This window comes from Aulostomus chinensis, chromosome 22 (assembly GCF_037954235.1).
Source record: "Aulostomus chinensis isolate RoL2024-O1b breed Wild chromosome 22, RoL_Achi_v1.0, whole genome shotgun sequence".
In the NCBI taxonomy this organism is placed as follows: Eukaryota; Metazoa; Chordata; class Actinopteri; order Syngnathiformes; family Aulostomidae; genus Aulostomus; species Aulostomus chinensis.
This window is the reverse complement of record NC_141341.1, coordinates 18,426,642-18,454,174: the sequence shown is the minus strand read 5'-3', so window position 1 is coordinate 18,454,174 and position 27,533 is coordinate 18,426,642. Positions and strand designations below refer to the sequence as shown.

General features: G+C 42.2%; 1 protein-coding gene across 10 annotated transcripts in view; it reads right to left on the bottom strand.

The window, feature by feature from the left end:
• Positions 1-27,533, bottom strand: part of LOC147241039 (receptor-type tyrosine-protein phosphatase U-like) — a 228,718-nt gene that overhangs the window by 119,732 nt on the left and 81,453 nt on the right. For all 10 annotated transcript variants that reach the window (XM_086192426.1, XM_086192427.1, XM_086192430.1 and 7 more), the window contains exon 3: positions 2,598-2,869. In XM_086192426.1, the coding sequence (XP_086048552.1) occupies positions 2,598-2,869 (272 nt within the window). The remainder of the gene's footprint in view (positions 1-2,597; positions 2,870-27,533) is intronic.

Sequence of the window (27,533 nt, the reverse complement as noted above, 5' to 3'; positions counted from 1 at the left end):
CACACTCACAGCCATGCCTACAGTCATATCTGTATCCCATTAGCCTAGTGGACGAGCAAACAGTAAATACAAAAAAACTGAGCCAAGTGCCTGGAACTTTAAGTCCACCTTGGTGGGGGCGTGTGCCTTCCAGTCGCTAATATTTTCAAGTATCTTGGCTTTTCGAGACCGGATGTACTGTGACAAGTGTGTTACCTCCCTTCCTATTACTGTGTTTTGCCGAAGTGCTGTGTTGCAATAGCGAAAGTCTTATTATCCTTGTTGATTTGTAATTACGCAAATTAAAATACCTGTTAAAAATACGTAATTACATTAATTGACGAAAGCATAAAAAAACCCATCTGTTGCATAGTGACAGTCTTTCTGCCTTTAAACACCGTTGTTTAGTCTTCTTAACTCTCAAATCTAAGCTAGCGATGGCTTCTCCTTCAAGCTGTCCCTCTCTTGTTCAGTGGATCAGCCACTAGAGCTAGCAAGCCCCCATCAGCTGGTGCAGACCATCCTGGCTTAGCTCCAGCTAGCTTTTCCCTGACAGCTCCTGACGAGCTGGGAGACTAAAGCGGCTGGGCGACTGCTGGAAGCAAGTAGAGTCCTTAACAGAAGCCTGCTGTTAGTGACCAGCCACCAGTTCACGTTTCCAGTGGGTTTTCCCCATTCTGTGACACATCTGCTGAGAAAAAAAATCTTGTAATTGGAAGTTCCATTCTGAGAAATGTGAAATTAGCAACACCCGGTGACCACAGTCAAATGGCTGGCTAAAGGTAACTGTAAATATGGTAAAATTGTTACTCATGTAGGCAGTAATGGCATCTGACTATGCCACTCAAAGGTCTCTACAATAAATATTGAGTGGATGCATACATTTGCAAAGACGATGTCTGTGTTCTCTAGACCCCTGTCAAATCTTACCAGTAATGACATGTTTAGCTGCATGTAATTTTTAAACCACTGGCTGTCGTGGTAGATAGTGTCCAGCCAACAAAGTGGGCCTCATAGATGAAAAACTTTTTGGGAGGGACCTGGTCTGATTAGGAAAGAAGGCATTCATCCCACATTGGATGGAGCTGCTCTCATCTCTAGAAACATGGCCCAGTTTATTAAAGACCCAAAACTCTGATAATCCAGAAGATTTACATGCTTCTCTGTGAGTCCTCTAGGCCAGTTGGCCACCTAGAACACCACGGAGACTGTCTGCCTATGTAACATTGCTAAGATCAGACACATCCTGTCTCAAAAACATGCAGAGAAACTAGTCCATACTTTTGTCCCTTCCAGGCTGGATTACTACAATTCCCTCCTATCAGGCTGTACCAGTAGGTCCTTAAAGACTCTCCAGCTGGTCCAGAATGCTGCTGCATGTATATTAACAAGAACCAGCATAAGGGATCATATCTCTCCTGTACTGGCTTCTCTGCATTGGCTCCCTGTCAAAATCAGAATAGAATTCAAAATTCTCCTTCCAACATACAAATCCCCCAACAATCAGGCTCCTTCATACCTGACAGAGCTCATAGTCCCCTATGATCCAGCTAGAACCCTTCGCTCCCAGGATGCAGGATTCCTGCTGGTTCCTAGAGTTCTAACAGTAGAATGGAGCCAGAGCCTTCAGCTATCAGGCGCCCCTCCAGTGGAACTGTCTCCCAGTTTCAGTCCAGGATTCAGACACCTTCTCTACATTTAAGGGTAGACTTAAGACTTTTCCCTTTTCCTTATAGTGAGGACTGACTTAGGCTGGCCCTTTGATATGCTGCTCTAGGCTCAGACTGCTGGGGATCTACCCTGACTGATACTGCTGCTGAAGGAGGGTACAAACTTGAAGAGGCTCAAGCTGCCCTTAGCATCTCCTATTCACAACCTCATCTTTCCATCATTCTCTTCCCCTTTCTCTCCCTCCTTATCTCTGTCCCTGTCTTTCCTTCTGTATATCTGTGTTTCTCCATTATCTGTTTTTGTCTCCTGCCCCCCCCCCCCCCAAAAAAAAGGTCAAATCAGAAGGCCGTTGCCTTTGAGCCTGGATCTGCTCCACCTTCGTGCCTGTTAAAAGGAAGGTTTTCGTCACCACTGTTGCAGAATGTGCTTGCTGATGGAGAATTGTTGGGTGTAGATTCATTGAAGGAGTGTGGTTCTAGACCTGCTCTACTTGTAAAGATTCATGAGATAACTTTAGTTGTGATTTGACGCTATAGAAATAAAATTGACTTGACTTGACTTTGCTAGCACTTAAAAAATCATATTATGCTGAAATTCATTGCTTAAGTAGCCTGTATATGTTGTTATTGTTGGTAGCTAGTTGTTATTGTTTGCTGTGCTGTGCTCAGACATGTCACAGAATTGCTGGTAAGAGGTAACATGAAGAACACATCTATGTCACCATCAAAGTAAACTTTCCACTTTGAAGGCATCACAGTAGACTGATAAAAGTCTCCTGTCATTGATCTGTCACTGTCATGTTAGACATCCTGAAACCTGTTTAAAATGTATCTGCAGTATGTATAATGAACAGTACATTTCATCTAAATGTGACAGGGGAGGAGTGTGTCTGAAGAGAAAATCACAACCGGCAAAAGATGTCCACTCATTAGTTGAAAGGATCTCACCTGGTATTCACTTGGCCAGAATGTGCTAACTGCCAGCTCCACCTGGTGCCACTGGTGGCCCTGGGAGCCAGAGATATTCCACACAGCACTGCCCTTGGGTCCTCCATTGACCTTGATGTAAACTTGCAAGTCCCCAGGGCTGTGGCCATCGCGACTGTACAGGAAGTAGCTGAACTGGATGCAGTGGGTGTCATTTTCACTGAGAGGGAGCAGCAGCAACTGAGCCCTCTGTCCCCCAAAATACTGTGAGGAATTGACCATCATGAAGGATCCTAGAAAAGAAAAGAAATAATGACTTCAAACAGTATACCCTTTTCAGTATAAGAAGGGTACTGCTCTCTTCAAAGACCAAACATTATATTCAGACTCTTAAGTGTACAGAGCCTATGTAATTAATGCATTTTGATAGTTTTGTCCAAACACTAAAATTGACTGCGAAAAGATGAGGGATCACATCACAACCAAGACAAATTTCTGTTTTCGCTTATTTTTAAATCCCGAAAATGAACTAGTAAAAGTTGACAAGCTCAAAGTTTTTACTCTGAGTAGCAGAGCAATCTTCTTCCTGGCTATTTGTCTTTATTTGGACTATCTTTACTTCTCCTTCACTTGTCAGTTTTGCTGCACTGCCTCAGATCTGGTCTATTCCAGGCTGCAGCTCTGGGTGTGAGACTGAGCTTTTGCCTCGCACTGAGGCTCACACTCTCCTGTCGTCCCTGCGGCAGAGTTTACTGTCCTTCGCAATAGAAAGATCAATTTAAAACTGGAAGACACGATATTATTGCACTCTTTGTCTTCTCCAATGAAATGCCAAACACAAAAAACATTTTATCACCACATGAATTGCCACATTTGTACTTCCTGGTAAAGCTATTGTAAAAAAATCCATTTACAGACTGCAAACTGGTTGCCAAACTGGTCTGAAAATGTATCCACCAAGCTGCATTATTAATTCAGTATTGATGAAAAATACAAATTTGTCCTGAACATAAAGACCAATACTTTTATTAGTGCAAAGACAATATGTACAAAATAATTTTGTACCAGCCTTAATGTTTCTATGATGTCTTCTTTCTCGACCCATGCCACCCCCCCCCCCCCCCATCAAATTTAGCAAACACAATTTGAGTGATCCTGCTAAAAGTTAGTGGGAGGTAAAAAACGGGCCACCAGTGAAACCATGCAACATTACCTCTCCATTTGATTCAAATGACATGTGTTTTCTCTCTAACCCATTCTATTTCGACATTAGGAAACTGCTAATAAAATGATGTATTTAGAGTTCGGGGGATTCAAAAAAAAATTTAGCTATAGCAGGGCTAAAGCATTGCTCTTCACTGCATTTATGTTTCCACTAATCTCTCAGCCTGCCTGCAAGGTCATCGGGAAGGAGAATCGACTGATGGCATGGTCAACAACTGTGAGGGCACAGAAATCCTTGAAGACACCACCATTATACAACAGAAAGGCATACATTCTCAGAATCAATTCAAGAAAAAATTCTGATAGTAGCATAAACATTTAGAGAATACAAGACATTCAGGATATGCATTTAAATTCAACCTAATTGGTCCATACCTGGGATATGTGCATCACAACTAAATGTGAGGTGAGGAAATGTGCTTGTTTGACCACAGACCCACAGTATCTCGTCCCGAGCCGGGACTCGAAACCAGAACCATCTTTCTGTGAGGCGACAGTGCTCACCACTGCACCACCGTGCCGCCAACATTATCATCATGACTATGTTTTTTGAGTGGTTGTATTGCATCCAAATAAAATTCTAGCGCGAAGAATACTCAAAGAAATAAAAACATGTCTGTAAATACCCTGCATCTAATGTCAGCTCAAGCTTTTGACACATCTATGTTCAGTCTCTGTATGACCCAAAGTGTTTATTTGGCATTCTGATTGCTATGTGTCAAAAACATAGATTTGTAACCACTGTGACAATATGAAGACTAATGTTTATACAAATCAATTCTATCTTTGACCACAACGTGGGCGGTAATGGCAGACTGATGATGTCGTTCAGTCGTGTTAGTTAGCTGGTAGAAGAAGACGATGCAAATCAATTCCACGTTCAACCACAATGTGTGTTAATAGTTGGATCAACAATTCTCAAAGACCAGTCAGTGCTGTCTTATTTACCATCATCAGTATACAGTAATGACATCACCATTACCTTTCCTGTTAATATGCCAGATTGCTCCTTGGTAACAAAAAGAAAAGTTAAGAAATTTCCACTAAATTTTTTTTCTCCATGCAATGTCAAATGGGTAACACAGCACCAGGCCACAGTGTGTTACTTAAGAATGAGGCAGTTTTATTTTCAATTGGTCTGCTAATATGTGATGTTAAAAGCGGCAATAGTCTGATACTCTATCCAGACTAAAAGTGAAGTTCGTGCAGAGCGATTACAGAAAAAGGTCATCTTAAGTCTGTACAATTATTATTACTTTTATTACACTCAAATCACAGAAAGTCTGAGTTCATCCATCATACAGATGCATAGGGGACTTTTAATTTCAGCAGGCTATGTGCTCATACAGTTAATGTGTTATGTCACACAGATCCTGTGTTTTGCACACAAAAAAACAGCATAATTGTTGTTATTTCAGTAATGGATGATCTTGGAAACCATCAGAGTCTGTTCAACGGTCATGAATATCTCTTCCTAAAACATTTAAACCATGGCTAGGTTAAGCAAGTTAAGCAACAAACAAAAAAAATCCCTTTAAAATGTTTCTGAAACATGAGGACACAAACCATTAGTAAGGACTCATGAGCCAAAAGGACTCATGATATATCTGTCTGTGTTTATCACGTTGAACTATTTGTAGTGGCCTTGGGGATCATATAGTTCTCCTAACTTCTAAGATCCCAATCATCACCAGGTCAAGTCTTTGATGTTGTTAGAAGGAGAGACACCACATGCTAATTGCATGGTTAACCTTCATATTCAATATAAAGCAGTAGGCACTGCAGCTCAAGGTTTCCAGGGCAGCAAAGACAAGTGTGATCATGGGTAGTGTAAAAGTAGTGTAGTGTGAAAGTCCAGTCAGCCTAACTCTTGCCATCAATCATTCTAGGAACAGTTGTTCGGCCTTAATGGCTACCAAATGCCAGAGAGAGCTATTATACTTGCATACAGATATGCTGGACACATATCAACACAACCATATCATTCTCTCTCCCTCAGTCTCTCTCACACAGGCACACACACACACACACAAACACCAAAATGCAGACTCAGATAGTTCTGTATACTTCAGAAAAAAAACCTTTCTTCCTCCCTTATCATTGCCTCTCCTTATCATACTTTGTCTGTTGTTCATTCATTTCTTCTATCTCCGTTCTCCCTGTACTTTTCTTTATCTGAGTCTCCTAAAATTTCCTTAAACATATTTCCAATCAAATGAGCCGAAATATAAATCTGATCCATTCATGGATGAAGAATCACCACATATTTGAAGAAATGGCACAACAAGCATTGAAGAACACATCAGTCAAGTCACGTATTTCATTAAGGGTTCTGTTTAAACTCATTTCATATCAAGGATAAGAAACATTACATAAAGTAATTGCTTATGTTATTGTAGATCTAAGAGTTTTAAACACAGAAAATACATTGCATACTACCTCTTCAATGACTTGGGGGTGGGGGTGGGGCAAAAATCCTGTTCCGAGTGCAGCTTTTCATTTAAGCAAGGAGTGAACTCAATTCTGAGTCTAGATCATGTGATGTGTTACAAGTGTTCTATTTCTCACACCTTACACATTTACGCCATGTAGTACTCAATAGCAGATCACCAAGACTTTGGTTTGATATGTAGCCTGCAGTCAACCCAGTACAATTCAAGAATTACAGAGGGCTTTCTGATTTCTTCTACTATCAGAAATGGACAGTCCATAGGTTCTGACAAATAAAAAGTGAAGGAACAGGTCTACTGGTGAGCCAGATCCATGTACAACCTGAATATAAAGAGTTTTAAAAAAGTATATCACGAAAGCCTCCAAACTGCTGTCCCCCTTAGATCCAGATGAGATATCAATTTGCTAGAAATATCCTGCGATGGGTGACGGCATGGCTCACAGGAAGAGTGGCCATCTAGCAACTGAGGGTCACTGGTTCGATTCTCACTTTCCCCAGTGACCATGTCAAAGTATCCTTGAGCAAGATACTGAACTCCGAATTGCTCCTGATGGCCCTGCAATGGACTGGGTGCTCCCCGAGGGGTGAGTGGGGACAGTAGCCTATCCCAGCTGTCATCAGGCGAGGAACACCAGTCCATCACAGGGCCAACATAGGGAGACAGACAATCTTTCACACTCACATTTACAGGGCACTTCACTGAAAACATGTCTTCTTCTATCCTTGGTTGCGCTGTTTCCTTAGAGGTGCAGGAAAATAAAATGACCGAGAGAATATGATGGCATTATTTTGTTTTTCATACAACTTCTCACCTAAAAGTGTTGATTGGTGTGCATTGTCCCTTTTAAATAAACAAATAAATAAATATGCCAGGTGAGGCAGAGTGAATCTAAAACAAGCATGAGCATTATTTCATTTTGACATATCATTAATTTAGTCAAGTCAATTTTATTTGTATAGCGCCAAATCACAACAAAAGTTATCTCATGACACTTTACAGGTAGAGCAGGTCCAGTACCACACTCCTTCAATGAATTTACACCCAACAGTTCTCCATGAGCAAGCACATCCTGCAACAGCGGCGATGAAAACCTTCCTTCCTTTCATTTATGAAATTGTTATGGCTGATCTGTTAGCATGTTGTTGCTTTAATACAATCCATGCATGGAGCGACATTAGCATTCATTTGAGTTGTTTGCCACTTGAAAAAAGAAAAAGTAAATCCAGTATTACCTTAGCTTTTACTCCTGATGATGATGATGATGATGATGATTTGCCTCAGTGAATACTTGGGGGAAATATCTCGATCTTTATGGTCAGCTTTTGCATTGATAAAATATGTTATGATGCTCACAATGCTCATTATTTTCTGCATGAGTAAAATGTCACATTGAAAACAAAAGCACTTCTGGGGAAATTTCAAGCCATCATGTAGCATCATATTGTGCTTTTATTTTCATCAGAATTGTGTGAGATGATAATGAGCACATTTGCAAAAGTTTTCAAAGTTGGTCTCCTTTCGAATTAGCTTAAAGGTGTGACTATACATTACTGATGCAATAATTAGAAATTTGATAAAGTAAATGTAAATTGTGAATTAGGGGTGTTACCTTTCATTATGACATCGATGTATTAATTTATGTTCCTATGATCCAACTACATTAATCTGTGCTCACAAGTTGGCCTTCCGGATGATATATATCAATCTAAAAAAGGGAATCAAAGGATTCTTTCAATACTACGAAATAACACACTGCATTTACATCAACACGGCAGAATTTACTGTATATAAATGTGTTTTTAGTACTTTTAATGATAAAGACGTTAGAGTACATCTAACGTCTTTATCATTAAAAGTCTGGGGCTGCTGCCCCTGCTACCCGGACCAACTGGATAAGCGGAGGACGGCGACAGTAAGACTTTCCCCACATCCAATATTGACAAAAGTGAAAGGTAGTCTTATAAACGAAATCAACTTATCAAGTCTTTTCTCAAACAAACAGCAGAGCAAACAACACAAAAGGCTGTATAAAAGTAGAACATTTTTTTATCAAACTTTTTTCCTTTTTTCCCCCCTTTTTCTCAGGTACATCCAACAGCAACTTGACAATCAATATGTAAAAATGAAATCCTCCTTTATCTCCACTCCCCTTTGGCTCTTGAACTACACATTTTTAAGAATTGATCCAGTCCAACAGCCAAAATCCAATTACATTACATCTGAAAACGTGGCCACTGGTTTTTTTCATAGGTGAATTTGCCAAGCACAGTCAGACTCAGTTTATTGGGTGTTAAGGCTCTCTTAGGGTTATATCCATCACTAGCAGCTGTTGGTTTGCACATTTCCCACTTGCCCATTGTACGCACTGTGTCACAATCTGCATTGGTTCTGGCTTCAATAAAGAAGCATCAGAGCCAGTGTTCCCACCAGCCCAACAGATGACATGGCACAGCCTGACATACAAAGATGTGTGAACAGTTAGACCAATATGTGCCCTCACAATCAACTACTGCTCTTCTCCTCTCTTGTATATGCAATATCATCTGAGGTCACTGTGGCTCCAGGTTTCAATTTCAGAAAAAAAGAATACAAGACAGAAAAAAGGAGGGAAAGGAAGATATGAAAAGACCAAATTCAGAGCCTAAACTGAAAATCTTAGACGACCTCCTTCTGACACTTTAGATAAGGAGGGTCAAGGGAAATAGGTCTGCTTTTGCTCACCGATCACATAATCTCAATCAGCTCACCAGAAACTCACAGCAAGAGGAGGCAGTTATGGGAGGTAGAGAATGTTAGATAACAATTTGATTGAAATGAATCAAGTTATGCTTGGATATTTCCAGGCAAGAATATGTAGGATATGGCTGCCTGTTTTGTCCAGGCTGGAGCCTATCCCAGCAGCCTTCAGGCAAAGAGGCAGGTACACCCTGGATGGGTCGCCAGTCCATTGCAGAGCTAACACAAATAGACAGACAACCATTCACACTCACAGCCACGCCTACAGTCAATTTAGAGTATCCAATTATCCTAGTCCCCTCTTGCATGTCTCTGGACTGTGGGAGGAAGCGAGCGTACCTGAAGAGAACCCATGCCAATGTCATCTGAGTTTTTCCTTACCTTTGATCATGAAGACAAAAGTAGCTGAAACATACTAGAATTGCCAATATGGGTCATTTTTGCAACTTGCATTGACAATCTACTCATTCATCTTGCTTTGGAGGACAGTCTCCCTCTCAGTGGCAGAAATCAATGCTTGATTAGCAGTCACTTTGCACCAACTTGTGGGCTGAGCCTCCGCCCCAACGCACACACATACACACAAGCACACAAAGTACTATTTCTTTCTCTGCTACACCCTGATGTACACCATATCCCCCCTGACCTCTTTGTCTAACTGCTGTGATCTTCTCTATGATTCATCTGAACACCCAAGAGGATTTGTGGGGAATTGTGCTATCTGCTAGGTTTCTCTGGCCATTTTGTAAACAGAGCATCTTATTTCCCCTTTGTGCTTATTTGATTTGCTCCTTCCTTGCCATCTAAGATCAGTGCAAAGAGGCAGTGACATTTGTTTCGAAGTGCAAAAATTGTGAGTGATCAATGTTAATTAATATTTAATTAATAAATAAGAGTAAACTAAAAAAAGACTGTGCGCTGTTTGGAATCATACTGAGCTGAATATAACAAATTTGAATAATATTAATTATATTTTACTCCATCCATCCATCCATTGTCTTCCACTTATAGGGGCTGGAGCCTATCCCAGCGGCTACGGGCGAGAGGCAGAGTATACCCTGGACACGTCGCCAGTCCATCACAGGGCCAATACATAGAGACAAACAACCATTCACTCTCAAATTCATACCTACGGTCAATTTAGAATATCCAGTTAGCCTAGTCCCCAATTGCATGTCTTTGGATGGTGGGAAGAAGCCGGAGTACCCAGAGAGAACCCACGCAGGCACAGGGAGAACATGCAAACTCCACACAGAAAGATCCTGTGTTTGAGCCAGGGCTCAATCCCAGAACCTTCTTGCTGTAAGGCGACAGTGCTGACCACTGCACCCATAGGCCGCGAAACAACAACATTATAACTTAATTTTGCCTTACAGTGCAGTAAAGTTGGCAAGTTTGGTAATTTGCAGTAATGTAAAACAGTGTTTAACTGCTACAGACACTTGAATTATTTGTTATCTAACAACAGATGAATAGGTCTTTGTCTAGACAGCTGTACTGTTTAACCCCGAAGCGTTACTTTACTATGAGTGGGTCTTGAGGGATTAATTTAGCAGGATTTTGGAAATTGTATTCTTTCGGATGCCTTTATTTTTTGCCAGAGCCATTTAACACCACAAGTATGTGGTAATTATGCCACACATTTCACAGACAACCCTTTGCTTAAAGGTAAGTGTTGTTTGATCATTATCAAATCAAAATGAAAGCTTGAGTCATTATTGATGTCCACAGTCTAACAGAGAGAATCTGTGTGTATGTAATGTCCCTCCTTGTCAGGCATCATGCAAGGATGCCTTCAGTGGTGAAAGTGTCTTCATCTTCACTGCCAGAGTTTGTTTCAGCATATACCTGGTTTACATGTCTGTGTGGTCTGTTTGACTTGGTAGACCTGCATTGGCCCTTGAAGTGGTTCTACTTCCCGCAGTTGTGGCACTGTTGGCCAAAAGCTTGACACTGTTCACATTTTGCTAGATGGGTCCCCCCACAGTTTTGGCAGCTGGAGATTGATGATATTTTCTTCATCGTGTGCTTCATTTTTCTGTAGACTCTTATGTCTTATTTGCACAACATCCACACTGGTGGCTGTTGCAGTTTTAGGCATGGACAGGGTTTTTCTATGAGTTTGCTAATTTGACAAATGTGTATTTCTATGTACAGTGTCTGACACTGTCGCTACTTATTCCACTGACCAGTCTGTCTCTTATCAGTTCATTTTCCAATGAACCAAAATTGCAGTTTTTAGCCTGATTTCTCAGTGTACTCATATATGCCTTGATTGTTAAGCCAGGTTTTTGGTGTCTAGTGTTGAAGATGTGCCTCTCCATTATCACTTTTGTTTCAGAGTTGCATATTCTTTCATATTTCTAACTTTTTTAGACACTTGGGGTCCTCTCTGGATTCTGCTGGAACAACAACATTGTCATCCTCTCCTAGTACAGTGAGTGCATAGGTGAATGACTACACTCCATAGTCTCTGGTTCTGCGAGGTTAACAATATATAAGCTCTCGTTTGGGCAGGTTTACCAATGAAAATATCGTATTCTTGTTCAAACTTGCACCAGTGCTCTGCCACATTCACGCTGAAAGCAAGAGGGTCTGGATGTCTGAATCCATCTGACATTCCAATGTTAATGCTTACCGTGGTCAAGACTTCAGAGTTAGTGTAGGCTGCTTCCTAGAGGAGAAGTTGTGCGAGTGATGTCTCCAGGCGATATCCTACTTCTGACACCCTGGTGTCTGATCATTAACAAATCAGAATGAAAATTTATCTCTTCATTATTGACCTACACAGTCTAATAGAGAGAATCTATATGTATGGGGTTCCTGCCATCAAAATATTTCCAAAATCCTGTTAAGTTTATCCCTCAAGACCCACTCTAAAGTAACGCTCCGTATGATGGTATGAAACCAGGTTTTTTTAGCGTAGGACCCAAAAGCTGATACTGGACGCAGGTTGAAGATGCAATCAAAAGGTATTTATTGAACAGGGGTGAATCTGAGAGGTGCATGAATACAAAGATGGCTGGCATGGTGTGGGCTCGTGGAAGCACACAGGAGATGTGGGAATCCACTGGCAAAGGTGAAGTCTCCACGAGCCGGTTTTGTAGCTGAGTGATGAGGTGATCTCTCTCAGGTGTGCAGCTGCAGAGGCTCAGCACAGGGAGTTGATTCCCCTCAGGTGTGCAGCTGCAGAGGATCTGTGCAGGAGCCATGCCCACTCCTCATGCAGCAGAGGAGCAGAGGGTACAGGAAAAGCAGGGAGTTTATGGGGGGGGAAATCCCCACACTAACTCCCCCCCCCACGGACATCTCCTGATATTCGCCCAGGCTTGGTAGGATGTAACCCATAGAAGTCGTGAAGGAGGGACTTGTCCAGGATGAGCCTTCGAGAAACCCAGGAGCACTCTTCTGGACCATAACCCTCCCAGTCGACCAGGTATTGGTATACCCTATCCACAGGGAAAGGACCGACGTACTGAGGGGCCAGCTTACTGGATTCCACCTGCAGGGGAAGGTCACGGGACGAGAGCCACACCATCTGTCCTGGCTGGTACTCAGGAGCTGTAGAGCGATGTTGGTCTGCCAGACACTTGTTTCGTCCAGCAGATCGTGTGAGGGCCGCCTGACATTCCTCCAGACCTCTCTGATGCGCTGAAGGTGCTCCTTGACTGATGGCACAGCTACCTCAGCCTCCTGCTCAGGGAAAAGGGGGGGCTGATAGCTGTAACAGGCCATAAATGGGGACATACCTGAGGCAGAACATGTAAGGGAGTTGTGAGCGTACTCGATCCATGGTAGATGTTCACTCCAGGAAGCAGGATGATGAGCCGCCACACAGCGGAGAGCGCTCGCCAAGTCCTGATTTGCCCGCTCAGTTTGGCCATTTGTCTGGGGATGGAACCCAGATGACAGGCTGGCTGCTGCGCCCACTGCCTTGCAGAACTCCTTCTAGACTCGTGATGAGAACCGGGGACCACGATCCGAAACGATGCCACTGGGAATGCCATGAAGTTTGAAAACGTGCAACACCGGTAGGTTAGCTGTTTCCAGAGCAGAGGGCAACTTTGTCAGGGGAATATAATGGACCATTTTAGAGAATCGGTCAACAATAGTTAGTATGACTGAGTTACCTTGTGAAGGGGGGAGACCAGTGATGAAGTCTGCAGCGATATGAGACCAAGGGCGATTAGGGATGGGCAAGGGGCGCAGCAAACCAGCAGGGGACTTGTGGGAAGCCTTCCCTCAGACACAAACTGAGCAGGCAGCCACAAACTCACGAGTGTCCCGGGCCATGTTGGGCCACCAAAAGTTCTGCTGGAGGAAATGGAGAGTCCTATTCGCTCCAGGGTGACACGTGAGCTTAGATGCGTGACCCCACTGTAGAACCTGAGAGCGGGTGGCACATAGAGTCGGTTAGGAGGCCCCGAACCTGGATCAGGCTGATCCTTTTGGGCCTCTTTAACAGCTCTCTCAACCTCCCATCTTGCCACTCCAAGGATACAAGAGGGGTGAACAATAGGTGCCAGGTACCACCTAGCCTGGCGGGGGTTTAGTCATCTTGCTGAGCGGAGGTAGGAAAGGTTCTTATGATCAGTCCATATGATGAAGGGGACTTCGGATCCCTCGAGCCAGTGCCTCCACTCTTTAAGAGCCCACACCACTGCCAACAGCTCCCGGTTGCCCACGTCATAGTTCTTCTCTGCTTGTGAAAGACGGCGGGAAAAGAAGGCGCAGGGATGCAGCTTTGGGTCTGGGGGCTGTGTTGAGACAGAACGGCTCCCACTCCTGTCCCAGAGGCATCCACCTCCACCACGAACTGCAAGGAGGGGTTAGGGTGTAGGAGGACAGGTGCTTTGGTGAACAGCTCTTTCAGTTTGCCGAAGGAGTTGTCTACCTCCTTGGTCCAGACAAAGGGGGTGTTAATAGAGGTGAGACTGTTGAGGGGGGAAGCCACCTTGCTGTAGTCCTGGATGAAACGCCGATAGAAATTGGCAAAGCCAAGGAAGTGCTGAAGCTCCTTTCGGGATGTGGGGGTGGGCCACTCAGCCACGGCCTGAATCTTCCCAGGGTCGGGGCGAAGTTGGCCAGCCTCAATGATATATCCAAGGAAGCTTACAGAGGGGAAATGGAAGTCGCACTTCTCTGGCTTAACGAAAAGGCGATTCTCCATAAGGCGCTGAAGGACCAGGCGGACATGTTGTTGATGTTCAATGAGGGTGCGGGAAAAGATGAGAATGTCATCAAGGTAAACAAAGACAAACCTGTTCAGCATGTCTCTCAGGATGTCGTTCATCAGGCTTTTGAAGACTGCTGGGGCGTTAGTGAGCCCAAATGGCATCACTAAATACTCGAAGTGCCCCAGTGGTGTGTTGGCCGTCTTCCACTCATCTCCAAGAGCAGTGGCCCATTTAGTTGCATTATCCCTGAGCAGATTGACCATATATATTATCTTAGCTTCATCAGAGGAATAACTGGAGGACTGTAGCCTAAACACTAACTCACATTTAAATAGAAATCGCCCACAGGACCCGAAATCCCCAGCATAAGGCTCCGGTGGAGACACAAAAGGTTCTCTACAAGGTTGGGGGGTATGAGAGAGAGAAGCAGGGTCAGAGGCAGCAGGAGTACTCACAGGAGAAGCTGAAGGGAGCTGTAGTGAGAGTTCACTGAGCCGAGTGTGGAGTTGAACAACCTGATGAGAGAGTTCCTCCAGGGAGCCAGCTACGCTACGTAGCGTGCTTTCATGCTGTCCTAACAGGACTCCTTGGTTGAAGAGGGCCTCAGTTATCTTGTCCGATTTAGCTGGATCGGGCTGCACGGTGGTGCAGTGGTTAGCACTGTGGCCTCACAGCAAGAAGGTTCCGGGTTTGAGTCCCGGCTCGGGCGTGGGATCTTTCTGTGTGGAGTTTGAATGTTCTCCCCATGCCTGCGTGGGTTCTCTCTGGTACTCCGGCTTCCTCCCACCTTCCATAGACATGCATTTTGGGGACTAGGCTGATTGATTCTCTAAATTGACTGTAGGTATGAATGTGAGTGTGAATGGTTGTTCGTCTCTGTATGTTGGCCCTGCGATGGACTGGCGACCTGTCCAGGGTGTACCCCGCCTCTTGCCCGTAGATGCTGGGATAGGCTCCAGCCCCCGCGACCCTTACTGGTAAGGAATAAGCGGAAGACGACGATGGATGGATGGATTTAGCTGGATCCATTTGTAGAGGCCAGTGGATTACTGTGATGGTATGAAACCAATGCTTTGGGGTTAAACAGTTTAACAGTACAGCTGTCTACAGTAAGACCTATTTATCTGTTGTTAGTTAACAAATAATTCAAGTGTCTGTCGCAGTTTTACACTGTTTTACTTTACTGCAAATTACCAAACTTGCCAACTTTACTGTGCTGGAAGGCAAAATTAAGTTATAATGTTGTTAGGCTAATTGGACCCTTTAAATTGAACATTGGCATGGCATGGTTGTGAGTGTCAATGGTTGTCTGTCTTTTTGTGTTGGCCCTGTGATGGACTGGCAAATCATCCAGGTTGTACAACGCCTCTCGCCCAAAGGCTGCTGGCTTAGGCTCCAGCCCCCCCCCCCCCCCGCGACCCTTAACAGGATAAGCGGTAAAAAATGGATGGATGGATATAGGAGGAAAAATCCGTTGGTTTTATGTTGTTACATTTTGAAACAGTTGGTATTATTTCATTGAACATGTTTTGAGCACACAAGGTGGCATTTTGCTAATCACAAATTCATTAACGTTACATTAGTTACTGTTAGATAGCACAAACAGCTTTCCTCAGCTTTCTCGGAGTAACAATATGCTTTCAAACTTTGGTTGCAGGTCACATTGACAGATAAATAGTTACACAGAGTTCTATTTTTGAATGCTAGATAGAGATCCTACATAGGAGCTTGGTGGGGACTCTGAGCTGACAGAGAGAGGCTTTCTTAGTCTGTCTGTTTGCAACTACGCATTTAACACTTTAGATAATATGTTTATATGTCATGCTCAATATATTCAAATACTAAACAATGTCTCCTTTTTCCCCACTAACATTATAAAAGTCATTTGGCCAACAGTTTGTATCCACAGAGTAAATCACTCAGTTAGGGTTTACACATTCTTATAGAATGATGAGACCGAAATAAATACCAGAAACAGAGACATTATCCACATAGAAAAAAAAACTGAGTACATTTCCTTTTATAAATAATTTAAATAATTTGCTCTGTTATGTTTCATTCACTGATAGCCTTGCTCAGGTGAAAGTGAAGACGGGAACACACACTTGAAGGTTTAAAAGACAACTTATGATGAAACATCATGTCTTTTGATATTACAAATTCTCTTTGATAGGGTTATTCTTCACCTCATTCTTGCATATGACATGTTTCATTGTTCCCGCTTTTGGCATACTCTTAAGGTAAAGGATCTACAAAGGTTATTAAGCTTCAGCAATTGTTATTTCATGCTACTGTTTTTATGATTTGCTATGTTTTTTATGCACAAAGAAGAAACAAAATCATCAACCAGTCATCCAGCATAGAGGATGTCATAGGCAGATGGCCTGCTCTTTTTGAGATGTCGCACATTAGTTACAAGTGCATGCTAATTGGAAATATCCCTAATCCATTGTGAAGGATTGCACTTGTTTTTCTCAATTTCGCTCTTAGATACAAAATGTGTGTTATGTTACTGTCATCTTTTTTTTTTCTAGATCAAATTTTAGAATGATCTAATTTTTGTTGCATTGCATAGTTATACAGTTTCAGGAATCATTTTAAAAATAGAGGAACTACCGACATTAAAGATTGTAGTATTCTAACCAAAATATCTTATTAAAAGAATCATATTATGCCCCTTCCTCAGTTTGATATTGTTATATCTATGCTGTATTTACAAACAGCATGTTTTTATGATCAAAAAGCTCCTAGTTACTGCTTAACAGGCCATGGATACAGGCCCTCTCTCTCACTAAGCCTGAAACCCCCCCACAAAAAAGCCCACTTTGCTGTGATTGACTAGCTCCTTAGAGCATGTTGGAAGTGTCACATTTCTTACCATAACTAGAATTCATCTACCTAGTGAACCTTGGGGTGGAGAAAGGTGCAGCCACGGTTACAAATTCTATGAAGCCCCTTGTGACATCAAGTGCAGCCACAAATCTGAATGGCTTTGTTAATCACATGAATACAGAGCAAGCAGCCCACATTAAACTGACTGAATTATTATTTCAGTTTCTGTGTTCGTAGGCATATCAGAGACCCAAATAAAAATGTGATTTGTCATAATATGATCCATTTAACATGCTGTAGAGTCTAACCCAGAAGGTAGACAATCGACAAACATGGAGTTTGTAAAATGATGTAAAAATGATGATCTGAAGTAGGTTGCTTCTTGCTTTTGAAAAATGTTGGAAGAAGAGTACGTATGTTTTAATATTTGAGGCTTTAAAGCTGGTTTCATGATTTGTCTTTCAGATCCAGGACGAGTGTGACAGAATCACGATGGTGCATCTTGTATCAAAATCCATGTCCAAGCATGATGAATACACTCCTTGGCTTCTGAACCTCTTCCCCTCCAAGGGTAGAATCATGGGGTTGTTTTTACAGGCTATCCTACTCAAGGTAACCTTCATTGAGTATTATGTTTGCTAATATTTCATTCCAGGAATTTTGTGATCAAACTGCTTAAATATCATTACTAAAATGGGGAATTATTGACAGTAATATAAACCACCTGGTGTTTATTTTTCTCATTTCAGACTCCAAGCAATCCCACAAGGCAAGGCAAGGCAATTTTATTTGTAGAGCCCATTTTCACAAACAGTTTGTCTCAAAGGGCCTCACATGGCATCATAACAACTTCCTCTGCCCTCAGAGCCTCACATCAACTGAAGAGAAACTCCATAGAAAACCCTTTGAACAGGGAAAAATGGGAGAAACCTCAGGGTGAGGAGGGGAGGAGGATCCCTCACCAGGAGGGACAGACGTGCAGGAGATGTTGTTACAGAGAAGAAAAGAGTTTATAACACAGAATGGAGGAAACATGGAAATGTTAATAACAGTTGAAGAAGGAAGCTTCTGGAAGGGGAGGCAGGGAGAGCAAGCCAGCTTGATGGGGGACTGGATGGTAGACTGGTTCATGGAAGGGGAGGCAGGGAGAGCAAGCCAGCTTGATGGGGGACTGGATGGCAGACTGGTTCATGGAAGGGGAGGCAGGGAGAGCGAGTCAGCTTGATGGGGGACTGGATGGTAGACTGGTTCATGGGAGGGGAGGCAGGGAGAGCGAGCCAGCTTGATGGGGGACTGGATGGTAGACTGGTTCATGGGAGGGGAGGCAGGGAGAGCAAGCCAGCTTGATGGGGGACTGGATGGCAGACTGGTTCATGGAAGGGGAGGCAGGGAGAGCGAGCCAGCTTGATGGGGGACTGGATGGTAGACTGGTTCATGGAAGGGGAGGCAGGGAGAGCGAGCCAGCTTGATGGGGGACTGGATGGTAGACTGGTTCATGGGAGGGGAGGCAGGGAGAGCGAGCCAGCTTGATGGGGGACTGGATGGTGGACTGGTTCATGGGAGGGGAGGCAGGGAGAGCAAGCCAGCTTGATGGGGGACTGGATGGCAGACTGGTTCATGGGAGGGGAGCGCAGGCCAGTGTAATAGTAGGGAATAAAGGGGGGGGGGGGCGATGCAGGCGGCGGTTGGAGCTCTAAAACACAACACAACAGAGATGTTGTCTTTCAATGTTTCATGAGGTAGGCTACCTAGGGGAATATACAGATCAACTCTTACAAGAGTATGATTTAAGTTGAAGTACATGTTAAAATAAAGAGAAGATGATCTCTCTCATCTCTCCTACCTGGTATTACAAGTTTTTTTGTTTTCCGATAAGGAATTTTTAAATGCTACTGCAGAAATAGGAGCTGTTATTAAATGCTTACTATCTCATTTGTTGCTCCCATGTCTGTGTGAGCTGAGTCGGATGGCAGCTTCAATGATAGCTTCAGTAATGCATAGTAATGGCGTGTTGGTAACAGTAATAGGGTTGTAATGATAGAGAAAGTAATTAGTTAGATTACCCGTTACTGACAAAAGTAACGCCGCTAGTAACAGCGTTTATTTTAATGCCGTTATTCCCATCACTGTGGGTTACCATGAAATGGTAATGGTTCCATGGTAATGGAAATGCTAAAAATAAGCATACCTCGCTGTCCTGTACCACACCGTACTGCATAGTGGAAACGTGATTATAAAGATTGATTGACAGGTGCCTGTGTTAGCGAATGTGGAATAAGATATTGATCAATACATTACCAGGAAGAATGATGTAGTAATAGAGAGATCTCATTTCAGAAATTTCATTTACAAATATTTACAACTGTAACTCTGTTCATCCCATCATCATTGAATTATTTTGATTCGTTGGTGAACTGATTGGATTATTTTCAATTTACCTGGTGTAAAAATATGCTTGATGTACATTTTTTAAGTGTTATCTCAGATTTTTTTTTAAAAAAAACACTGACATAAATGTAGTGCATTACAAGCAATGGCTATGACAAACTCCAGATTTTCTTGTCCAAAGAGTTGGAAGCCATTTGTGAAATAGTACCTTCTCCTTTGTCTGTACAGTCTGATATACACAATGTTCTTGCAACTACAGGATGTTGATGAAGACAGTGTGTCGCAGGACCTTGCTGTTCAAAGCCTGAAGATATATAACATAAAAGCTAATATGCCAGAGGATTCAGACGACATCAGTATCTTGGTCGAGGGTGTAAAAGTTCTGACTTCCCTTGGTGTATGCTGTCAATCTTGCCTATCCGAAGGAGCTGAGGTACACATTTGAAGTGTTTCAGAAACTTCTCCTCGAGCTGGATAGTTCAAAACGCTCCCAAAAAGTGAACAGCATCAGGAATAAGGTACAATTAAACAGTTTCATTTGGCAGACGCTTTTGTCCAAAGCGACGCACAACATAAGTAAGTATTTAGACTGGAGGGAAGGCCTTAAGCCTGACTGTGTGTTCACGCCAAACGCGAATGCGAATTTCGTGTCGCGTCATTCGCGTGAATTTGACGCAAGATCATTTTAGTGTCCATTTGTGTCAGTCGCGCAAATACGCAAATTCACTCACCTGCCCGAGTAGCGAGTATTTCCGGCAACGTTTCTTTCCGCCATTTCACCATGAATATTCACAGAACTGTAGCGTTGTACCTGCCGTGGAAGGCAGAAATACGCCGGAAACCTAAACGTCGTCGTATGTGGGTTATCAACACCATCTAGAGGTGAGCTCAGCTCGGTGAATTTCACCGCTCGGTGAACCGAGCTCCTCCAGGGTCTCCGTCTGGATAACCGCCGCTTCAAGCGGTGTATTCGGATGACGACTGGCCAGTTTGACAACCTGCTAGCTAGGATCGGTGACAGAATTTCACGAATGGAAACCAATTTATTCAACTGGTTCTTGTAATTTTGACACGTAGTGTCATACAGCACCGGGTTCCCACACATAGCCACAATCAACTTGTCCGCCATCTTGTCAGTCACAGTCAGCTGTGACGTCGGGACATCCACAACGCTGATTGGCTATCTTGATGCGAATTTTTCGCCAAAGTTCAATATTTTCAACTTGCACGAATGGCGAATATTTTGCCGCGCGAATTCGCGGCGCGAATATTTCGCCTCGCGCATTCGCCTCATTCACGCCGCCAGACTGAAAATTCGCGTCATTCGCGCGTTGGCATAGACTTTGAATGGAAACTGTTCACGTGAATTCACACATTGGTGTGAACGCACAGTTAAGCTATGGCTTAAGAAAAGGGACCCTTGCCAATCAAAAGGGAATTGACAAATGACTGTCAAAACTGACACACAAGTAGGGCTGCAGCTATTGATTCTTTTAATAATCGCGTAATCTATCGATTATTCTGGTGATCAATCCAGTAATTGATTAAGAAGTATGGCGCATTCTGTAAATTTTACTTTACTTTATTGATGAGCAATGGTACTATACAAAAGAGAAAATAAGACCAGTCTCTTAAATTGCCAAGTATGAAATGCTAATGTAAAAGTACAAAGTAAATTTACTTCCAACATGCCACCTTTTTCTGCTCTTATGAGGTTGTGTTTCTGTATTTAGTAATCAAAAACAACAATATAATAATGGAAAATACTTTTTCCATTACAACAGGTCAGAAATCAGTGTTTCATTGACTCTCTGTACAGTAGATCAGTAAATAGTGTTTTATTTGTGATTTGTTAGCTTGTTCATTTCAAATGCTGTGCTATATAATTCCATATTTTGAAGAGCTAGCCCCCCAATATCTTTTGAGGCAGAGCGTTTCCTTAAAGAAATTCTGGGTTTTTTCCCCTTCCATAAGAAGTCTGTTATCACATTGTCATATTGTTTGAAAATACAGTCAGAGATGGTTACTGGTGTATCATAGAGATATAATTAAATTGTGGCGCGACTGCCATCTTTATAATATAAATTTTCCCCCACAGACAGAGGTTTATCAGTTTCCATTTGTCCAGGTTTGTCTTAATTTTTTGAATTAATTTGTATTAATAGAGATGACATTTTCTAGATCGGAACATAACCTATTCCCGAGATATTTCATTCCAGATGGGATAACCTTAAATTGGAATGTAGAGATTACTGATTGGCTGCACCCTCTTGATAATGGCATACCTTCGGATTTTTGCTAATTTATTTTTTTCGCCAAATAATTTTGAAATAAATAATAAATAAATAATTTAATTTTTGATAAGACATTAGAGATGGACACTATAGGGTCTTTGATAAGTAATAAAATGTCATCTGTGTACAAAAACAGTTCGTGTCCCCCCCCCCCCCCCTTGTATTTTATGACATTTTCAAGAGTTTGCTTTTAGGCAAATCTTGAGACAAAACAAGCGCAGTATAAGATTAAAGCTAATGAATTTTCAGTAAAACTTTTTTTTTTTTAAACACAAAACATTTTTTTTTTTTAAATACAGCAAAAACAGGTTTCATGTAGGGAAAAAATGATAATTGAAAAAATAACAGAGCACACTAAATTACACTTTGACTCTGAGTGGGTTCTCTGTGAATCTTTTATCTAGTGTGTTTCTGCATTTTTGCTTTTTTTTTTTTTTTTTTTTAGTGTGAACCTATGATCATATTACAGTTATGAATCAAGTCCTCTGCTTCAGCTTAGTGTTATCAGCAACACTGTACGTAAATTGATGCTATAAAACTATCATGCCACTTTCACTGAACATCTGACACCTGGTGTAAAAGGTTAATTTTCAACACATTCTATGCATATGTGCATGAGCTGGCTATGAACACACAAATATAGCTTATCTGAATGCACTGACGAGCACTAGACCTATACAGGTTCATTCTTTTCCCACATGACCAACAAACTACCAACCGATGAAAAATTAGAATATCTCACAGAGCTAAAATTGACAATTTTCTTTGATGTCTTAAACAGCCAAAGTAATGCTTTACAGAAATACCAATGCACTTGAAACAGGCTGTGATTCTTCAGGGGAAAGACAACACATCCTCCAGACAGAAATATTGTGACATTTATGATAACTCCCAATAAGTGTCTCCATGCTAAAAATCACTCAAGGGACCATGATGTATCAGGCAGTAATCAAAAGCAAACCCCTACATTCTCCAAACCCTCTCCCTGCAGGATAAACCTGTTTTGGCTGCATTTGGTTTTCAATGACAGAGCCCACCAGTTTGAGGTCTGAAATCAGAGTTCCATCAGTAGGTAGAATTCTGAGCTGCAGCATCTGTGTAGAAATGAGATAGTGGGGGGGGATCGAGGCCTGCTGCTGTGACCACATCCATTTCTACAGTCGAGATTTTATAAGTGCCAGAGCAAGATAATGTGTAACTGAAGGGGAGAGGCAGTTGTAACTTTCAAGTTATATCGACCAGATACATACATGGTGGTACGAAAGAGCAGCATTCTTTGCCTCCTTCCGTGATGTACTAAGGCTACGATGCTGTGACATTAATGACAGATGACCACATTAAAAGCATTATCACCTTGAATAACATGGATGTCCCTGTTTTTGAAGATACACAGCTCAACCAAAAAAAAAACAGAAATCAAATTATTTTGTTTTGCATCATTTTAATGTGGAAATGTTGCCAAGACACAGACTACAACAACTGAATGTGCTGGTGATCTTTTTCTTATTTTGGGCTATTTGGCTTTGAAAATGTAGCACCTTGCTTTAGTTCAAATTTCTAAACAACTGTATAATACATAATTTTCATATCTACACATTCCTCTTTTATCATAAATACCTGTCTAAATGAAACTAAGGATATTTCATGGCGTTACTTTTTTTTCCAGAACATCAAAGGGTGTCCATACAAGCCATTTATGTTATCACTAAAATGCCTTAATTCCAAAAATATCACTTAAAAGAATTTGATGCTGTAAGGCCATCAATGTGTAGAGCGATGCAATTATGGGTTTTAATCAAGCAGTAGGTGGCAGACGAATTCTGCCCTGCAACATTTCCTGAGGCTCCCTTATCTCAAGCCAAAACACATGGCATGATGGATGTAAAGAAACAAAAATTAAATGCAAATGAAAGGCGGACCGTTATCTGACAGGGGCCTTTCTAATCCCTTTTGGGACTGAAGAGTAACGGTTTAACGTATCACACACACAGCTTTGGCTGTGAGTTATTCAAAATCACCCACGCTTCAACTCAATTGGCTGTGAGGTGAAGCAAAGCCAGCCAATAGTTTGGCTGTGGGATTCAAACAGCCCTAACAAAAGGTAGGCATTCATTTACTTTCACAGATGCATGCACACACATTCATTCAAAAGTCAGCGCTCTGCAAGACACAAGTGAAAGGCATTTGTAATCCCTGGATCTTAATTCATAGAGTGGCTGTGATTTCTCCTAGCACATTTTACAGTAATCAAAGCTTTGAGAAATGACATCCATAGTATCAAATCAGCATAAAAAACATCTCTGCAGAAGTTAGCAGAACAGATAGATGTCCTGAAAGTGGATGGGAAACCTGACCCCACATCAGCCTCGGATCTGTAATTACATGTAACTGCAGGGATGAACAATTCTGATGAAAGCCCACTGGGAAATACCTGCACAAAGTTACTGCAATTACAATCATCATTATTTTCCCTCCGAAAGAAAAGCCTGAGCACAATCCAGCTGAACTGTGAAATATGCTCCAGGGCAAATGACAGGCTTTCATCAAAAGGCACCGTTAGTGGAGGCATCCCAAGATGGTCGTCTCATCAGTTTTATCTCAGTGAGAAGCCTTTTTTTGAGCCAGTAGAGGAACATTAACTAATAAAAGAGTGATGCATTTTAAGCAATGCAGTAGAGAGATTCATCGTCTATTGTCCTTTTGTGGTTCTCTGTGCAGTGCACTGAAAAATTGCAAACAGACCCCTAACTTGGTCCAAAAATTCAATGCCAAGAGAGCAACAGCAGTGATGGAGGCAGTGGCTGTGATTGTTGTGACAAGACAGCAAAAGGCTGGAATTGAGAGGGGAAGGAGGGGGAATAAATGTGTGTGTGTGTGTGTGTGTGTTTGCGTAAGTGTGTGTGTGTGCGTGTGTGCGCGCATGTGCATGCTTGTGTGCGTGTGTGTGAGAGAGAGAGGGAGAGAGAGAAAGAGATTGAGAAGGGGCCTAAGAGGGAGTCTGGCTTTGTTCTGAGGCTGTTGCCCTTGTATGCGGGGAGTGAAAAGGGGGTGACAGGGAGACAAAGGGTCCCAACAGACTAGAAACGAGGTACTCAGTGACACACTAAATCTTCCCTACTATACACACTATGACCTACACGAACACAATCCCATGACAAACCCTAGTGGAGCAAGAGGAGATGGAGGGGAGCAGACTGGAACTGGGTCAGAAATCCAATTAATCCATGACAAGAGAGACGGTTTGGGAGGCACTCAGAAAGATGATGCAGGAAAACCACAGGAGATTGCCAACAAAACTTATGTTTGTGTTACAGAGACTGGTAAGTGTGGTATGTGGCAACTGCAATTATTTTGGAAGTTGAATTTCCTTTAAATTGTACACAGATATTATCTCTGACTTTCTTTTTATGAGTAACTGGTAAAAGAGTGGGAACCAATGTGATTTCGCAGCCACCCTATTCTACTCCTCTTCACTAGTACTTTGACACCTTTTGCACAAATCCCACCTCCTACAGAGGCCATGGCTGTGGAAGTTAGGAGGCTCCTCCCACTGGCTGAAACACAGGAAAGTGCATGTTTGTATCCCAAGGGGATCCAAACATGTTAATGCGGGGTGAGTGGGCTGCAGAAGTGTGGTGACAGTAGGAATGGCAGCGGGGCGCCACAGCAGCTTCTATGGGTGATAGGTGTCAGCTGGGAAGATACATAATGTAATACCTGTTGGAACACTCCTGGGGAATGTTCCATTCTAATGAAAGACATTCATCGCTGTCAGCCACTACTTCCAGGGTGCACTGTTTCCACAACGGATCAGAGATTCAAGGAAAAAGGAGCAACATGACAAGATTAACCCTTAAAAACCCCATATGATGCAATTTGCAGCTGAATTGGGAATTATTGTATACAGTAAATCGTAGCAAGATGGTTTGCTTTTCATGTGACCTTTCAACAATGTAACTCCCTTTGCCCGTGCTGGTTTCCCCACCATCAAATAAATCAACAGAATAATACTCCTGTTGGTACATCACGGCAGTGGCAGAAGAACAAGAAGAACAAGAAGGGGGCAGTACCCCATCTCATATCATCTCTCCTTGACCTCATGCGGACGCAAACGTGAACCAAACAGACAAGATGCCGCAAGAAAAAACAGAGGCTTGACGTGTGGTTTTCTGTGGTTGGTGATATGTGGTGTGCTTGTCTTCATGCACGGCTCTTGTTTCAACTGAAGTATTTATACACACAAACGATGAGGGTCTGTGGTCATATCGTCTTTGCGCTGTGTCCGAAATATAAGCCTAAGTGATTTTTCCAGCCTCGATGAGCTTGCTGAATCAGCACCCCTTGAGTGAAATCACTCACACGTCATCTGTGGTCCTCAAGTAAAATGCATGCATGAGAGACAAGGAATTGCACAAAGCGGAGATTTGTCAAGCGAGCACACATAAAATGTTCTTTTAATTTTTCATTTACTTGATTTAATCTCGTCATCTCTGACAACACCAGCACCATTTACAACTGAAAAACAGACTTGTTTTCCACAGGAAGTATCTCTAACGTGAAACTGACTGAGGCTGATGTAAAAAAGTTCAGCAAGGGCTTCTTTGTTTAGTATCACAGTTGTATACTATATAAATACAGACTGTCATCACCTGCTGGTATGGAGAATTATTTCTTACAATTCAGGAAGAGAATACACACTGTTGATGATTTCATGGGCCAGATATAGACAACAAAACAGGCTGCCTTCATTAGCACTGGTTTGATGTCATTCACTGTGTCCTGACCCTTTAGGATTGAATTCCAATTCCTGAGTTTATTCTAGAAGGAGTTAATTTAATCTCATCCATGTTTATTCTTCAGAATTCCTGCTCCCATATCACACTTGCTTTCCACAGATAGGGAAAAAAAGGTGCTATCAGCTGAGAGTGGCATCAAAATTTGTACCATGATAGATTGACAGTTCTGAGTAGTTGAGTTTACACTTGATGACAGAATACACATAAATCTCAAGCGATGACTATGTGAAAATAAATACATATATATCATTTTTATATAAGAAACATAAAAAAGTTTAGAAATAAATGAGGGGGACAGTGTGCAGAATTCATCTGAAGAGTGCAAGGACAGAGAGAGTGAAGGGGAAGTAAAGGGCTGTACCATCCAAGGGCTGTACCATCCAGGGGCTCTGATTTCTGGGGTTGTCTCTGCCTTAATCAAGGCTAGGAGGCATCCCCAGTGCAGCAAGGGCCTGGAATGTGCTCCTGTAGAAGGGTGATATACTGTCTCAGACAGGATACTTATATTCTGATTCTGTAAAAAAAAAATAGCAATCCAAACTGAATAGTGAAACAAAAACAAAAAAAAGTAAGAAAAAAACTGAATTAGGCCTCCAGGAATAGTTTTCTAGGGAATACTTTAGCTGCTGTTGCCCATACTCAGAAACAAGGGGATCTTGAAAATAATTATCAAGTCTGGCAAGACCCAGGTCTGGGAATCAGGGTGGAAAATGTGTCATGAATACAGAGAATCAACTTCATACTGTATGTCTCTGAGCTCATCAATCCATTTTATTCTTTTCTGACACTTGCTTAGCGCAAAACAATGATGTCATGTGTCTACTCTGTTGAGAAAAGAAAAGGAGCATCTCAGTTTATCTGAAAATGTTCAAATGCTTCAGCCAGACACACACACACTGACTAAGACATTATAAAATAACCGAAAGGCTGTAAATTGTAATTAAAAGGACCACAGTAACATAGCAAATACATAACTATTTCCAATGATGACAAGGAAGGGGCTCCTTTGTGGCAACTGATCAATTGACCAAAACAGATACTGATTGAGACCACAACA